The sequence below is a fragment of the Amblyomma americanum genome, chromosome 10 (genome assembly GCF_052857255.1).
Source record: "Amblyomma americanum isolate KBUSLIRL-KWMA chromosome 10, ASM5285725v1, whole genome shotgun sequence".
NCBI classification, from domain to species: Eukaryota; Metazoa; Arthropoda; class Arachnida; order Ixodida; family Ixodidae; genus Amblyomma; species Amblyomma americanum.
Window position 1 is genome coordinate 132,905,335 of NC_135506.1, and position 15,406 is coordinate 132,920,740.

Genomic DNA, 15,406 nt, shown 5'->3' on the forward strand with positions numbered 1-15,406 from the left:
CTCTCAACCACTCTGCCCGCTTCCGGTCTCTTAACGTTACCCCTATCATTTTTGTTTCCATGGCTCGCTGCGTTGTCCTTAACTTAAGCTGAAAGCTTTTCGTTAGCCTCCACGTTTCTGCCCCGTAGGTGAGTACCGGCAAGATACAGCTGTTGTACACTTTTCTCTTGAGGGATATTGGGAAACTGCTATTCATGTTCTGAGAGAACCTGCCATATGTGCTCCACGCCATTCTTATCCTTCTTGTTATTTCCCTCTCATGATCCGTATCAGCTGTCACTACCTGCTTTAAGTAGACCTATTCTTTCATCACTTTGAGCGCCACGCTTCCAATTATGAACTGCTGTTCTCTTGCTAAACTGATTAACATTACTTTGGTTTTCTGCATGTTACCTTTTAGACCCCCCGCTCTTCTCTGTCTGTCTAACTCATTGCTCTACACTGCAGTTCATCTCCTGAATGACTCAGCAAGCAATGTCATCAGCGAATCACAGAATATTTAAGTATTCTTCTTTAACTCTTATCCCCAACTGTTCCCAATTCAGACCTATGAATACCTCTTGTAAACAGGCAGTGAATTGCATTGGTGGGATCTTATCTCCTTGCCGGAGGCCCTTCCTTACTGGAATTTTATTGCTGACTTTATGGAGGACTTTGGTAGCTCTTCTCTGTCTGTCTAACTCATTGCTCTACACTGCAGTTCATCTCCTGAATGACTCAGCAAGCAATGTCATCAGCGAATCACAGAATATTTAAGTATTCTTCTTTAACTCTTATCCCCAACTGTTCCCAATTCAGACCTATGAATACCTCTTCTAAACAGGCAGTGAATTGCATTGGTGGGATCTTATCTCCTTGCCGGAGGCCCTTCCTTACTGGAATTTTATTGCTGACTTTATGGAGGACTTTGGTAGCTCTGCAGTTGCTATAAATATCATCCAGTATGTTTTGCTCTTCTACACACTGATTCCGCAATGCCTGTATGACAGCTGAGGTTTCCACAGAGTCAAATGCTTTATCGTAATCAATGAAGGCTATGTGTAGTGGTTGGTTATATTCAGCGCATATCACTATCAACTGGTTGAAAGTGTAAATATCATCTATTGTTGAAACCACTATACGGAAGCCTGCCTGATCATTGGGTTGATTAAAGTGTAAGGTTGCCGTGGCTCCATTAGCGATGAGCTTAGTAAATACCTTGTAGGCAATTGACAGTAACCTGATCGGTCTGTAATTTTTCAAGTCCTTGGCATCTCCTTCCTTAAGAATGAAGACAATGTTTGCGTTTTCCCAAGCTTCTCATACCGCCGAGGTCATAAGACATTGCATATTCAGGGCGACTAGTTTTTCTAGCACAAATTCCTCTCCTTCCTTCAACATATCTGTTGTTACCTTATGTTCACCAGCTGCTTTTCCTCTTTGCATTGCTCCTAAGGAAAATAGTACCGCGTATCTTTGTACTGTTTTTTTTCAGCGTGCTGAAAGCCTCCGGAACGCGGCATTATATATATATATATATATATATATATATATATATATATATATATATATGCGCTTCGCCTCAGTGTATTGTAGTCCTTATGGAGAGCGCGAAAGAGACGACACAGCGACAAAACGAAGCGAGGAAGAGCCAACGTGCTCAAGAGACGCCAGAAGAGCGCGCCGCACGACTCGAGCAGTGTCGTAACAAAGATGCGGCTAAAAGAAGTCGTGCCACATCCCTGAGTGACTCTTCAACTGCGGAAAATACCGGTTTGAGTTCTCGAGAGCGTCAGAACGAGACGATGAGTAGATGACGTGCCGAGGAAACGAAGCTTTCGCAATTAAACTAGGGTTAACCGGACGAATAGACACAGGGGACTGAGTGAGGACCACGCCATTAGAATGGTCCACGCTTTTGTACTCTGTCAAATCACATACGTGGCTGCGATGCTTGACTGGGAAAAAGAACATCGGAAAAGGCTCGAAGTACACATACGCCGAGCTTTCAAGACAGCGTTGGGGCTCCCCGATAATGCCTCCACTGATCTACTCTTACAGCTAGGAATCCACAATTCCCTTGACGAAATCATCGAGGATCAGCACACTGCACAGATCGCACGCCTATCAAGCACCAAAACGGGCTGAGAGATTCTCGTCAAGCTCGGCCTGAACACCATAGCAGAAAGGGACAACGTCCTGCAGTTACCTAAAGTCATTCGAGAAGCAATTAAAGTGCTCCCCTTCCCAAGAAATGTACACCCGGTCCACAATCAAGGACGAAGACTTGCCCGCGCCAATGCCCTCGCAGTGGACGCGCCAAGGTTTCCCGACGAGACAGCTTTCGTGAATGCAGCCTACATACCGGGAAAGCATGCCTACTCGGTAGCAGTAATCGACGGACACGGGCGAACGCGAAACTCGCTCACGCTTTACACCAAGAAGACACAGGTAGCTGAACAAGCAGCGATAGCACTAGCTCTCAAAGACTCGAGCTTCACAACTGTCTACAGCGACTCTACAGCAGCCACACGAGCTCTCGCCAAGGGCGGAATAGACAAGACGACGCTACGAATCCTTGGAGGAAGTAACATCACCGATCACTACATCGTATGGTTCCCCGCACACATGAGTAGCTTAGGGGGCGATCTGCGGAATCTCAACGAGATCACGCACGAGGCGGCGCGAGGGCTCATCGACCGCGTCTCTCCGGTTTCCTCCGCTACCCCACATATCGAGTACAGGGATCAATTATTCACGTACAACGAGCTCACTAAGCACTTTTATTTAGGCAGACGAGAGTTTCCTCTCCCGGATAAGAAATTAACCCGCAGCCAGTCGCTCACGTTACGCTTGCTCCAAACGAACTCATACCCCAACCCCTGGCGCATGAAGCCCATCGACCCAGACTACGACGGACAAAATGTGTGTGAACAGTGCATTGACCGTGTAGACTTGAACCATATGCTGTGTGGTTGTGCATCGAGTGACGCCTACGCCAAAAACAAGGACCATTGGGACAAAGTGCTAAAAAGTGCTTGAATACACGACCAGCTTCGGGCTGTCCAGGAGGCCCGCGCGGCGGCGGAGAGCTTCGGGCTCTCTGTGCCGACGTGGGAGCTGCCCTCTACACCTGGCGCCTAGCCGAGTGTCCTTCAGGACCCCTACTGTGGGATATAAAGTTTTGCCACCACCACCAGCCGGATCTAAACTACAGCCAATTTTTTTTCTCACGCGAGATGCGACAAGACTTATCTCATTGATGGCGATTCCAGACTGTTGTTGATGCTTTGGCGCCTTATCTCGATGGCGTCTTGTGCGCTTTAAACTGAGCACCGCCGATAGCGAGAGGCATTCTGTTCGGCGACCGCCAAGCACGCTTGTTGCTACGCGGCCGCCGAGACATTCAGCTGTTTTTTGGCGCAGGTCTGCCCAAATAAACTTTTTCTTTTAGAAGCCCTGTCCATTGTCGTTCTGACTACTGCCTCTCAGTACTTGAAAATTTTAGATGAAATAAAAATAAACAAGTGGCCGGTTTGGTTTAAGGTGCTTTAACATTCCGAAGTGACTCAGGCTATGAGAGACGCCGTTGTGAAGGGCTCCGGAAATTTCGACCACCTGGGGTTCTTTAACGTGCACTGACAAAGCACAATGCACAGGCCTCTAGAATTTCGCCTCCATCAAAATTCGACCATCGCGGTCGGGATCAAAGCCGCATCTTTCGGGTGCCAAAACCACTTTGCCAACGCGGCGGCTAAAATGAAGAAACGGGTGAAGGCGGGGAATTTAATGCGGAAGGAAGACAGCCAGTTGTCCATGATAAAAGCTTGCAGAGGGCGGCAGGTTTCCAACGACAGAACATGGTCCGTCTTAGTATCACTATGAAACAGAAAAATCAGAAGACCAGAGATTCTGTTGGTTGCAATGGACTCATTTCTCTGAGAAAAAGCAAGAACATACAATGCATTAAACACGTTCAAATCAGGAATAATTATTAGGGTTGACTTTTTTAGTTTACGTGTGTTGTACACTATTTGTAGCTCGTCCTTACGGTGTTTCGTAACCAATGGCAGTAGAATCATTCGGCTCATAGCCCATGAAAAAAAAGGCAGTGTAGAGTTCTAATAAAGCTTATAATGGGTTTATACACGGCGGTAATAGGTTTATATATTGTTTTTTAAAGAGAAAATTTATTCGATCATGCTTGATATAATTTAGTTGATTTTTTAAATTCGTAGGCGTCCCTAAAAACACAGATAGCTTTATTGCACACAATAATCCTTCACAAACATAATGGCACAGCTCGACAGATATAGGACAAAAAAAGTGGACACTAGGAGCACTTTGTCTATCTACTTTTCCGTCCTAAGTAGAGCTGTGCCTTTACCTGATGAACGTATGCCTACTAGCTTAAGAAAGTTCTCAAAAACATGCTAATATTCAACACCTGTGCTCTTTGTCTTTAACAATTGAATGCCAAGGCATGATCTTACGAGGCTGCTAGTTATAATTACTAAACAACTATTGCAGCTAGCTTAACATAAACTGCAGCTCCTTAACCAGCGTACAAAGTTACATAAAAGTGTAAAATTTAGTTTCATTTAATGAAAAATGATTCATATAATCTGATTGGCACATCCCCCTACGATGCTCTGACTGCCTGAAAGCAGGGGCTGCTTTAAGCGCCGGCCCGAGGCTAGCACCTTCACCAATTGTGAAATATAACATTGGCTTATTTGTTCTTCTCGTAAGAGACGCCGCGGTGGCTCAGTGTTATGGCTCTCAGATGCTGACCCTAATGATGTCGGCTCGATCCCGGCCGCGGCGGTCGAATTTCGTTGCAGGCGACATTCCAGAGAGAAATTCTACTGTGCTTGTCAGTGCACGTTAGAGAACACCAGGTGGTCGATATCTCCGGAGCCCTTGACTACGGCGCCCCTCATAACCTGAGTCGCTTTGGGAAGTTAAACGTTCATAAACCTGTAAACCAACCGTTCTTCACGTACACATGGTCTGCGGCGTAAATGGTCTAGCAGGTTTGTTGGACGGAAATTTCTAGCTGCTAGCAAGCGGCTTCATGGTCAAGAAGGCTAGAAGCATCCTACGCCGGGGCACCGTAGCGTTCCATTGACCTATAGAAGTAGTTCTCCGCGCCTGCATGCCATGGTAATGCCGCAAAAGAGAAGCCGGTGGTGGCGGCAATTTAAGCGTGTATCTAACTAGTAGCACCTCTTAACCAGTACTGGGATGCCCTATGCCGACCCTGCAAGGAGGAGGACGTGGTCAAGCATTTGTCTGGGACAGTGAAAACGCAGTGAAAGTGCCGTTTGGGAAAAAAAACGACAAAGCAACTACCCGAGAAAGCCAAAACGACAACGTCTCCAGCCCCCGAATGACGCGTCGAAGAGCAAATTCAAAAAAATAAAATTATTGAACATAAATGCCAGAAGTGTAGTGAATAAAGTAGAGCAACTCGAAATTGTCCTCATTGACCAAGATCCAGATATTGTGGCTGTCACAGAAACGTGGCTCTCGAGTGATATTGGTAGTCAAGAAATCTTCCCTCCGAACTACTCAGTGATACGTAAAGATAGGCTTTCCCGGGGTGGTGGCGTTGCGTTATTGATAAAGAACCACTTTTCCTTTATCCCTCTGCCGGACATCCCGGGAGCAGAGGCAGTGTTTTGCAAGATTCTATGTGATGGCGTCAGCATTGTCGTGGGATGTGTTTATCGGAGCCCCTCTTCCGGACATGATTGCTTGAGTGCTGTACACGATTATATGCAAGAGCACGTCAGGAACTCTAGACTAATCATCATGGGCGATTTTAACCTTCCGGATATTGACTGGGGTACCTTGCACCATACTGATCCGGCCTCAGATGCACTCATTGATTTAATGCTGAATTTTAATCTATATCAAACAGTCTCCCGTCCAACTCGCATACTAGGCACAGCAAAAAGCATTCTCGATCTAATACTAGTAAGCGAGAACTTCCCAACACACCAGACTAAGCTTGACATAATCGACGGAATTTCTGATCACAGTATACCAGTCTGCGAGTTACCACTCAATATTCTAATAACAACCCGCTCCTCCCAATCGACAGTAAGTAATTTTAATAGAGCCGACGACGCTAGTATAACAACACATCTTGCACACGAGTTTCAGATGTTTACCGAAGCAGCATCTGAAGCAAGCTCAGATGTAAACTCCCTCTGGCTCCAGTTCAAGGAAATCATTTTTTTCTGTATATGCAGATATGTCCCCTCAAAAAACAAGCGCGTTAAAACAAAGAACCCGTGGATCACGCGAGAGGTCATTCATGCAAAACGCAAAGTGAAAAGGCTGCGTCGCTCTATTAAGTCCAAAGGTACTAACCCCGACAGAACACAAAAATTAGCCAGTGCAGTTGAAATCTTCAAGGATAAAATGATGAAATCAAAGGAATACTACTTTAGTGTTACGCTGCCTGACTTCCTTACTTATAGCCCACACAGGTTCTGGAACCACTTCCGCAATAGAAACACAGCAGGACACGAACAGACACCAGAGGAAAACAGTGCGAAGGCTAATTACTTTAATGACTTTTTTCAGTCCGTATTTACCACCGATAATGGCGTTATTCCCCAGATGGCAACCACCCGAACTTCAGATATCAGAGAAATAAACATAACTGATGACGGAATTTTCAATCTTCTCTTGAACATCGATACGAAGAAAGCCAGCGGGCCTGATAACATACCCAATGCATTTTTGAAAAGATACGCCGAATGGTGCAGCAAATATCTCGGCATAATATTCCGCAAATCACTTGCTGTGTCAAAACTACCGGATGACTGGAAGCTGGCGAAAATCATTCCGATCCATAAAGGAGGAGATATCAGTAGTGCATCAAACTTCAGGCCCATTTCACTGACTAGCACAGCATGTAAAGTTTTCGAACACATAATCTCAAAACATCTAACAGATTTTCTAGAGCATAATAAGTTGATATCACCTGACCAGCATGGTTTCCGCCGAGGGCTGTCGACTATCACTCAGTTAATCGAAGTCGTTCATGACTTGGCCCTCAGCATTGATACCTGCAGTCAAACTGATATATTACTACTAGATTTTTCCAAAGCGTTTGATTGCGTGTGCCATAACAAACTAATCGCAAAGCTGCAGTGCATGATCGGGCGGGGGGAAGTTCTGGGTTGGATCAAAGAGTTTCTATCTAACCGTTCTCAATTTGTAATCTTTCAAAATATGCCTTCTAAAATAACCGCGGTCACTTCGGGAGTTCCGCAAGGCTCCGTTCTTGGCCCACTTCTCTTCCTTATCTATATTAACGATATAACCACTCAGATTAAATGTAACATTAAGCTATTTGCAGACGACTGCATCATCTACAGGAAAATAGAAAGTCCGGAAGACCACATTGCGCTTTCCCAGTCACTTGACGCTGTGGTGGATTGGTGTGATAGATGGCAGATGACCGTCAATTCTAAAAAATCAGTGTGCATGACAGTAACCAGGAAAAAAGTATCCTCATCTTTCCCTTACAGCATTCACGGTACGCCACTCATGAAAGTCTCCCAGCATAAGTATCTTGGTGTTACACTAACCGCTGACTTTAGATGGGACGTACACATCGCTAATGTAACATCGGCAGCCTTACGAAAACTGTTTTTTTTTGAGAAGATGCATCCGACTCGCACCAGCATCTACTAAACTCCTAGCATACAAAACTTTCATAAGACCTATTTTAGAGTACGCTCACACTGTTTGGTTTCCGCAAACAACCACTAACATAGCAAAACTAGAAAAAATACAAAGAAAGGCACTACGGTTCATCCATAACAAATATAAGCGTACTGACTCCCCATCGAACCTTGCAGCTATTTCAGGACTCCCGACGCTATCAATGAGAGCAAAGCACGCGCGTTTAAAATTTTTGTACCAACTGTTGCATAACGATTATAACATCAATGTGTCAAAATATATTTGCCCGTCCCAGACTCGACCGACACGACACAAACATGCGCTCACTCTAACTGATTATTCCTATCGCACAGATGCACTTAAACATTCATTTTTTCCTGTAGCCATCCGAGAATGGAACAAACTGGATGCCTCGATTACTCATGCGCCGACCTTAACAACGTTCGCTACAAGGCTCGAGGCCGGTATTGCCGCAGAGTAACGCTCTCAGTGATGCACATAGGCCTCTGGGTATTGATAATCCGTTTCACATCCGTTCTTTCTTGTCGTCTTAATCAGTGCATCACCCCTTGCGTAGTCATAGTTTGTTTTCCTGGGTTCAATTGTCCGCTATCCTTCAGTATTATTATTGTTTCCAACATATACTTATCTTGTCTTGAGCGCCAAGGTTTTTTTTTTTTTTTCGCTTCTACGTGCATGTTGTTCACTGTTAGCCGTGTTTGATCACTTCATATGGTAACCTTGTCTGGAGCCGATTGTACATAGTTTGTCCTCAAGTAGGCAAATGAACCACTGTTCTACCAGATTTATCTTTGCATGTGTCCTTGCCGCATTTTGAAATTTCCTTGTGTTGTGTGATGTAGTTCTTGCCTCATTGTAACTGTTGTGTATGCCCACCTGCTAGGGCCCCGTAAAGGGGCCTGCAGTATTGAAAATAAATAAATAAATAAATATTTATTAGAGGAGGAGGAGGAGGAGGAGGAGGAGGAAAGGCAGGGAGGTTAACCGGAAGAATAACCGGTAACATTTATTAGAAGCCGCCACTAAGGGCCCAGATGAAGCAAAGGCGTACGCGTAAACCATCTGCATCACGTGCAAGGTCCTGCTGTGGGAAGTTTGGTGCTGCTGCAGTTCTCCCCAGAGTAAAGACCAAAAGTCAGACCAATATTCAGAGAGAATATTATAACCAGGCCTGCCATGCGGCTTGATCTGGTGGCCGAGACATCACAGTCTCTGACATGCACCGGATTTGGTCACCCTCCGGTAGTATTTGGGCACCTTCACGTATACTAATACAACAATTAAAGTCATGCTGTCAGTCTCTGGTGGCTCCGTGGTCAAGTCCAGGAGTCTGTAATACCGGGATTCCGTGGAGGCTCCTAAGAATAACTGGATCCCGAGAGGCCTGCTTTTGTAACTTAAGTGAAGAAGGATTAAAGCAAGTATTTTATTGTGTGAGGCTGGCCTGGCAGTGCTGTGCAAGAGTCTATCGGGCATTATCTATATGTACTAGGGCTGCGTTAGGCGAAGAGAACAGATGGGGAGTAAAGAATTTTAGAGGCAGGCAGGGTAGACTGCTATTGCATATATAGGACAGGTAAGAACTAGCTATAGCATTTCTGGTGAGTAAACATATAGCTGACAATATTAGCCTACTCTCCAGCATAAAGAAGACGATGGCAGATATAATTATCTTAAAACAGATACAAGTTGATGGTTGTAAAGGCGTACGTGTGTTATCTGTTTGCGACAAGGGTGTCTTGAGTGTGCCCGTATGGCGAACAGCGAGGCGAATGTCTTGCTGGTTGTTGGGATACATGTGTTGAAAAAGATTGAAGAAAAGTACGAGGTACACTTTGCTTCCTGAAACCGCGCGCAGAAAACGAAAATTCTTGAAAACATGTACACATGGGGCGTTTTATTCGCGCTGTTGGAAGAATTTTGACCCAGCAACTCACCCAAGATGCTACACTGGCACATATATGAAAACGCACGAGGAGATAATCGGATGGGATTCTTTCGAGAAGACCGCACAATTACAGAGAAAAAATCACCAGCTGATGCTACATCTTACTAGTTATGTTTTTATACTGATGATGGTGCAGCGTGCTTTAGAACAATATACTGAGGTGAGATTGGATGGTTCCAGCAGAATATTGGTTGAAGCCATCTGCGCCCGCCTAAAATGAGCTTGGCACGCACAATCGTTGATTTCTTTCTCTTTTGCCCTTTTTCTAATCCCTAAAGATATTGTTCAAATGCCCATCCACAGGGAGCCAATGTCTGCGTCTGTTCTTCCTAATCTAACCTAACCTATCGTACCCTCCCTGGTAGTGCAAGAAACCATGCGGTGGTGGCAGTACGTCTTCAGTGTGTAAAAGACGGTTTCCTGAAGAAACATGGTGCGTAAGGATAGCGAGGTAAGTTCAAAAGTATATCTAGCCTGGCGGGATGGTTGAATAATTAAGCACAATTCTCATGCAGTTTATTCTCGGCGTCTTTCGTCGCTACTTAATTATGAATGTGGTCCGACTAAAATACAGCAGCCCGGAGAGCCACACGACTGCAACAGCCGTGTGCGACGAGGATTTCTCACGGCAGCAAATCGGGAGGTGCAGTTACTACACCTCCCCCAACGAAGTCAGACACGTCTATGGCCAGTGAGCTGGTTGCCACCTTTATCCTGTACGCAGCCAGCAAATAAACCGTGGTCGCCAATATCAACCTGATCCTGACTCTCTCTCCGTTCCCCAGCAGCCCCACTTTATACTAACGATGTTCTAGGTGAGCTTAGCGCCGATTTTAACGTGATCGCGTTAAAGGCCCTGTGTCGAAGAAAAGCCGGTGCCGGCTTTGTTGTTGGCGTTGACGGCGTTGTAACAAGAGACTACCCAGATAAAAAACCTTGTGCAGATACAGATATTCTAACCCATGTCTTTCAGATTGCGAGGCGAGCCCGCGGAGCACACGCTACGAAGGCTCATTGTTTCAAACTGATTAAGAGTGCACCTAGTGAATGCGTTGTGGTCTCTGACTTCGTGCAGTGTCGTTATGCACTGATGCGTACATGAGTAATTATGAACATGCGAATATTGAAATGGGACCCCTATAACAATCACGTTAATATCTTATAAAGCATTTAAATTGAGTGCCATCAGCTGTGGCAAAGCAACGCCATCTATATTGTAGAGATGAAAGTAAATGCGAATACCTTGCGCTGTGGTGCGATTGGTGGTGTTATTACCGTGGACTTAGAAAACCAGCGCAAAGCACAGGGAGAGAGAACAGGAACACAGGACGACGCTGCGTCTCCGTCCTTTGCGCTGGTTTTCTTCATGCAATCATGTACCGACTCGCCCCGCTCCCCACTCTACTGTTATTACCGTGTTCGGTTTGAGTTACGGTTCTTGATGTTCTATGTTCCAAAGTGACGCAGGCTATGAGGGACGCCGTAGTAGAGGGTTTCGATAACTTCTGTGACCTGGGGTTCTTTAACGCGCACTGACGTCGCACAGGTGTTGTGGATTTGTATTTCGAGGACCGGCAGACGAAACCTTTCAAGACGTCAACTGGATGGAACGCGGAACCTGGTGAAAACATGACCTTTTCGCCTCTGCGGGCAGCAGTGTGGGTGCAACCCTTCGCGACCTCTTCGGGCTTCAGACGGGCAGGCAGTGGCGACCGGACCTGTGTGCGTCATGATTTGTGCGGGTGAGAACCGTTACGATGTCATGGAACCCGTACCGCCCGAGCGCCAGTGATGTACGCGTCAGTGTGCTGTTGTTCTCAACAAATTCGACGCCAACGAAAACGCATACCTCATTATGGCCTCTGTTTGAAATTTGTCTAATTTCATTTCATTGGGGCGTTAGTAAATACATAACGGGCAGCTTCAAACGCTAGTGCGTGAGAACATATTCAGTCACCAAACATATCGAACACCTCTTCAGGTATGCCAGTGAAAGCATTTTACGCAATAGCGTAGGGAGCCCGTTGTGTTGAAAACGCAACTTCGTCCGTCATAAGTCGGAAAAAAACTGCACAATTACTGAGCTCAAAATATGGAAAAAGAAAATAACCGGAATTGCAGCTCGAGTACCGGCCCTTTGCGTGCCAGGCGGACACGCAACACAAAAGCCCCGAAAAGTCGTTGGTTCAAGCGTGTTAGAGGAGCACCTGGTGAACGCGTTGTGGTGTGTTATGACAGTAACGTGTGTTGGAGATGTGGACTGATATTATAGAAATAAAAATTATAATATGCTAATTAGGCTTCAGAAATTGCGCGGATTGAAAGGGCAGTGTTTAAGTGTTTCATTGTACTGAACCAAGTGGTGTGTATGTAGTGGCGTAGTACGTACCAATCTGTAACCTATGTAGTGACTGGTGATTGATAATCGATCGTTGTTGTTGCTGATTGGTAACCAGTAATGCTATCCGTAATTGTGATTGCAATCGTTGAGACTGGTCGGTAATGTGATTCTGGATTGCTAATCGATGAGAACTTGGAAAGAAAAGAAATAAAAGGAGGGAAAGGGAGAATGCGCTATCGCATCTATTAATAAGCGAAGCTTAGGCATCTTCCTAATTATTTTTTTCAAGCGCGGCAGCAAATAACTGACGTTACACGTTACTTCAGGGCTGTTTTCGCGTAGTAAAGCGAGTAAGTTCTGTCGAAGTCTCTTTTATTCAAAAGCAGCTTTACTGTTTGTGCCAGCAAAGCTTTGTGCCACCAACCAGGGCAGAATTTGAGCAACACTTTGGAGCTGATTTCGACTTGTCGCCAATTAAATTAAGAAACTTATAAAGCCCGTTGCTGTCACTAGCGTACTTATTGTACGCGTCAACGCTAAAAGGTCTAATCTAAAGATAACTACGTTGAGTTACTGCAATGAAATTTCATCCCTGTTTGTGAGCAGTAATTGGCGGAGGCACTTCACCCCGCTTGCGCAGTTTTTGGCAAATAAATACTGATGTATTTTAACTACTATGGCACAAAGTTTCCAATTTGCAGATTTTATGTATAGATTTGGAGTCCTGGAGGACCTGTTACCAGTCTTCAGCTCTCAGCTCGCTGTTTTCCCACAGTGTATCTGCCACTCCGCCGAATCGGCCACACTTGCCTGACTTTACGAAGCCCTCTTCGTCGAATACGGCAGCTGTGGCCTCGGGGTTGTCCAGGTAGCCCTTGAAGCAGGTTGGTCCTTTGATGCAGATTTCGCCACACTCGCCAGGGCCCAGCTTCTCGCCGGTCTCGATGTGGACAACCTCCAGCAGACGACAAAAAAGAAGCCTGAGCGCTCTTTCTCGCACGTTACCAAATACACCATTACCTGAGCCATGATCACGTCCTTGGTACAGCGGATTTCGAACATTTAAAATTCCCATGGAACATACGTTCTTGCGCATCAAGACAATGTGAAGTTTCCATGACGCTGTTGCGCTGCAGGATTCCTCGCCTTAATCTATATTTATGCCGTTCTGGGTTCACGACGTTGAGTCTATGTGCGTCATGCGGGGACGTTGAAACGATAGATCATTTCATCCTCTACTGCCGGCGGTTTGCACGGCTGAGAATTCAGTTTTTGGAAAACCCTCTCGCTCAATTAGGGCGGCCGTTTACTCTTCCCGTCCTCCTCTCCTTCGGTGCAACCACCAAAAGGCATACCATTAGGCAGTTGTGTATGCTTCTTTACAAGTATATCATTGAAACTGGGAGATTTTTGTGTTAGCTTCTCGATGCCTTTACTTTCATCTCAATATTATTCTCTGCCTGATAAATTCTTTAAAAATTAGTTATTCAACCCATACCGCTTTGTTTTCTCCATTTTCATTTCGATTTCCCCAATATCTCTCAAATTTCGTTATTTTCTTTTTCTCTCAGATACTTCTATATTTATGAGCCGCTTGAGATAAACCTGGACGAGTTTTTAACGGTTTGAATCTGCACCAAACCCTGTCCAATCCCCTACCGTTGGTATTTGCCATCGCATTGGAGGCAAGAACAACAACAACAACAACAACGTGGTCAGCACCGCTAACATGAGGCTATAAACTCCAACCTATAACCTCATTAAATAAGGCATATAAACTGATGTACACTTAGGTACCCGAAAGAACTTCGTGCAAATGAGATTAGTACTTATTATTTGTATTTTCTTTCCTGTGTGCTTACTAGCCGTTTTAATTATTTTCATGTTCACGTAACGATCCTGTTATTAATGTATTCTGGTGCCGCTGTCAAGTCATTTTAGGGTGCGTCGACCCTTGTGAAGCCTTCTCTCTGGTTTTTTTGTCGACATCCTCAAGATGTTGAATAAATTTAAATTTATACTGGAGGTGTTTTGTCGGCATTTCTCGGGCTCCCTTCAAACATGAATCACCCTATCAGATTCCAATTCGCTACTCCGGCCTTTTGACGACATACAGCCCTTGTTCATGTATTGCCTTGTGTGTTACAGCAGTGTAGTGTCAAATTAGCTCTGTTTCGCAATGCTCTTTCTCGTCACTGAAAAGCTCGCGATGCAGAAAAATTGTCAGAAAGATGGCTACGAACTCTTAGCGAGCCATGTTGGTCTCATGCAGTATCGCTTTTTATAAACCTCACAATAGTAACTCCAGGTTTCGGTTTTTGTTTATGGGGATTAATGTCTCACAGCGGCACAGGCTATAAGGGCGCCGTAGTGGGAGGACTCCGGATAATTTCGACCAGCAGGGGTTTTTTAACGTGCGCTAAAATCACAAAGTACACTGGCCTCTGACATTTCCTCTCCATCAAAAAGCGTCCGCCGCGGCCCAGATAGGACCCGCGTCTATCGGGTCAGTAGCCGAGCACCATAACCAGTTAAGCCACTGCTGAGGCGAAATACTAGAGGCCCGTGTATCGTATGATGTAAGGGCACGTTAAAGAACCCCATGAGGTGGAAATTACCGGAGCTCTTCACTACGGCGTCCCTCTTAACCCGAGTGGATTTAGGACCGTAGACACCCATATAAGAAAATCGAAGCCACCGCAGCTGCTAGTGCAGTTAGCTCACTTATCTTCACTGGTATTACATATATTACCTTATTCTCACCGAGGCTGAGTGAAAACAGAAAACCCGATTAGTGTAAAATACTATTAACAACATATATTGTGTCTTATTCCAGCTCAGTGATTAGCTATTTGCTACTTATAAATTTGAATGGCGTAAAGGACCAAACAGAAAAACAAGGAGGCAGAAAGAGCGCCTAGGTGCTCTTTCTGTCTCCGTGTTTTTCTTTGTATATTTCTGTGCGCGATTAAAATTTATGACGAACCAAGTAGCCCAACAGGGCGTACTTTAGCTATTATTTTTTTTGTCATTTGTTGCCACGTTTAGTTGGGCTGTGCCAGGTAGGGTTCCGTTGCCTTTCCCTTTGATGTGCGACCGTTGAAAGGCGCTGTGATCTAATCAATGGACTTTTATGTGAGAGGAAAATCGGTCAATTTAACGAAATTGTACGCAGTTGCTCTGAACAAAACTGATATCTATTGTTTGCTTAGATAAACAATGCTACTACGTGTCTAGCTTTGTGGTTGTCTCCATAACCATAGATTTCAAATTATAAGGCTGCATTATCCAGCCAACGCAGCCCACATATAGCAGAAAGGCCTTTCGGGGACTGCTGCATTATTATGCAGAAACTATTATATTCGTAATAATAATTTATATTCCCATGTCATCGCTGAAGTCATCCTGCA

General features: G+C 45.1%; 1 protein-coding gene across 1 annotated transcript in view; it reads right to left on the reverse strand.

Moving 5' to 3' along the window:
* LOC144106427 (uncharacterized) overlaps window positions 1-15,406 on the reverse strand; it is a 306,858-nt gene that overhangs the window by 77,634 nt on the left and 213,818 nt on the right. The window contains exon 9 of the mRNA XM_077639237.1: window positions 12,807-12,951. Coding sequence (XP_077495363.1) covers window positions 12,807-12,951 — 145 coding nt within the window. The remainder of the gene's footprint in view (window positions 1-12,806; window positions 12,952-15,406) is intronic.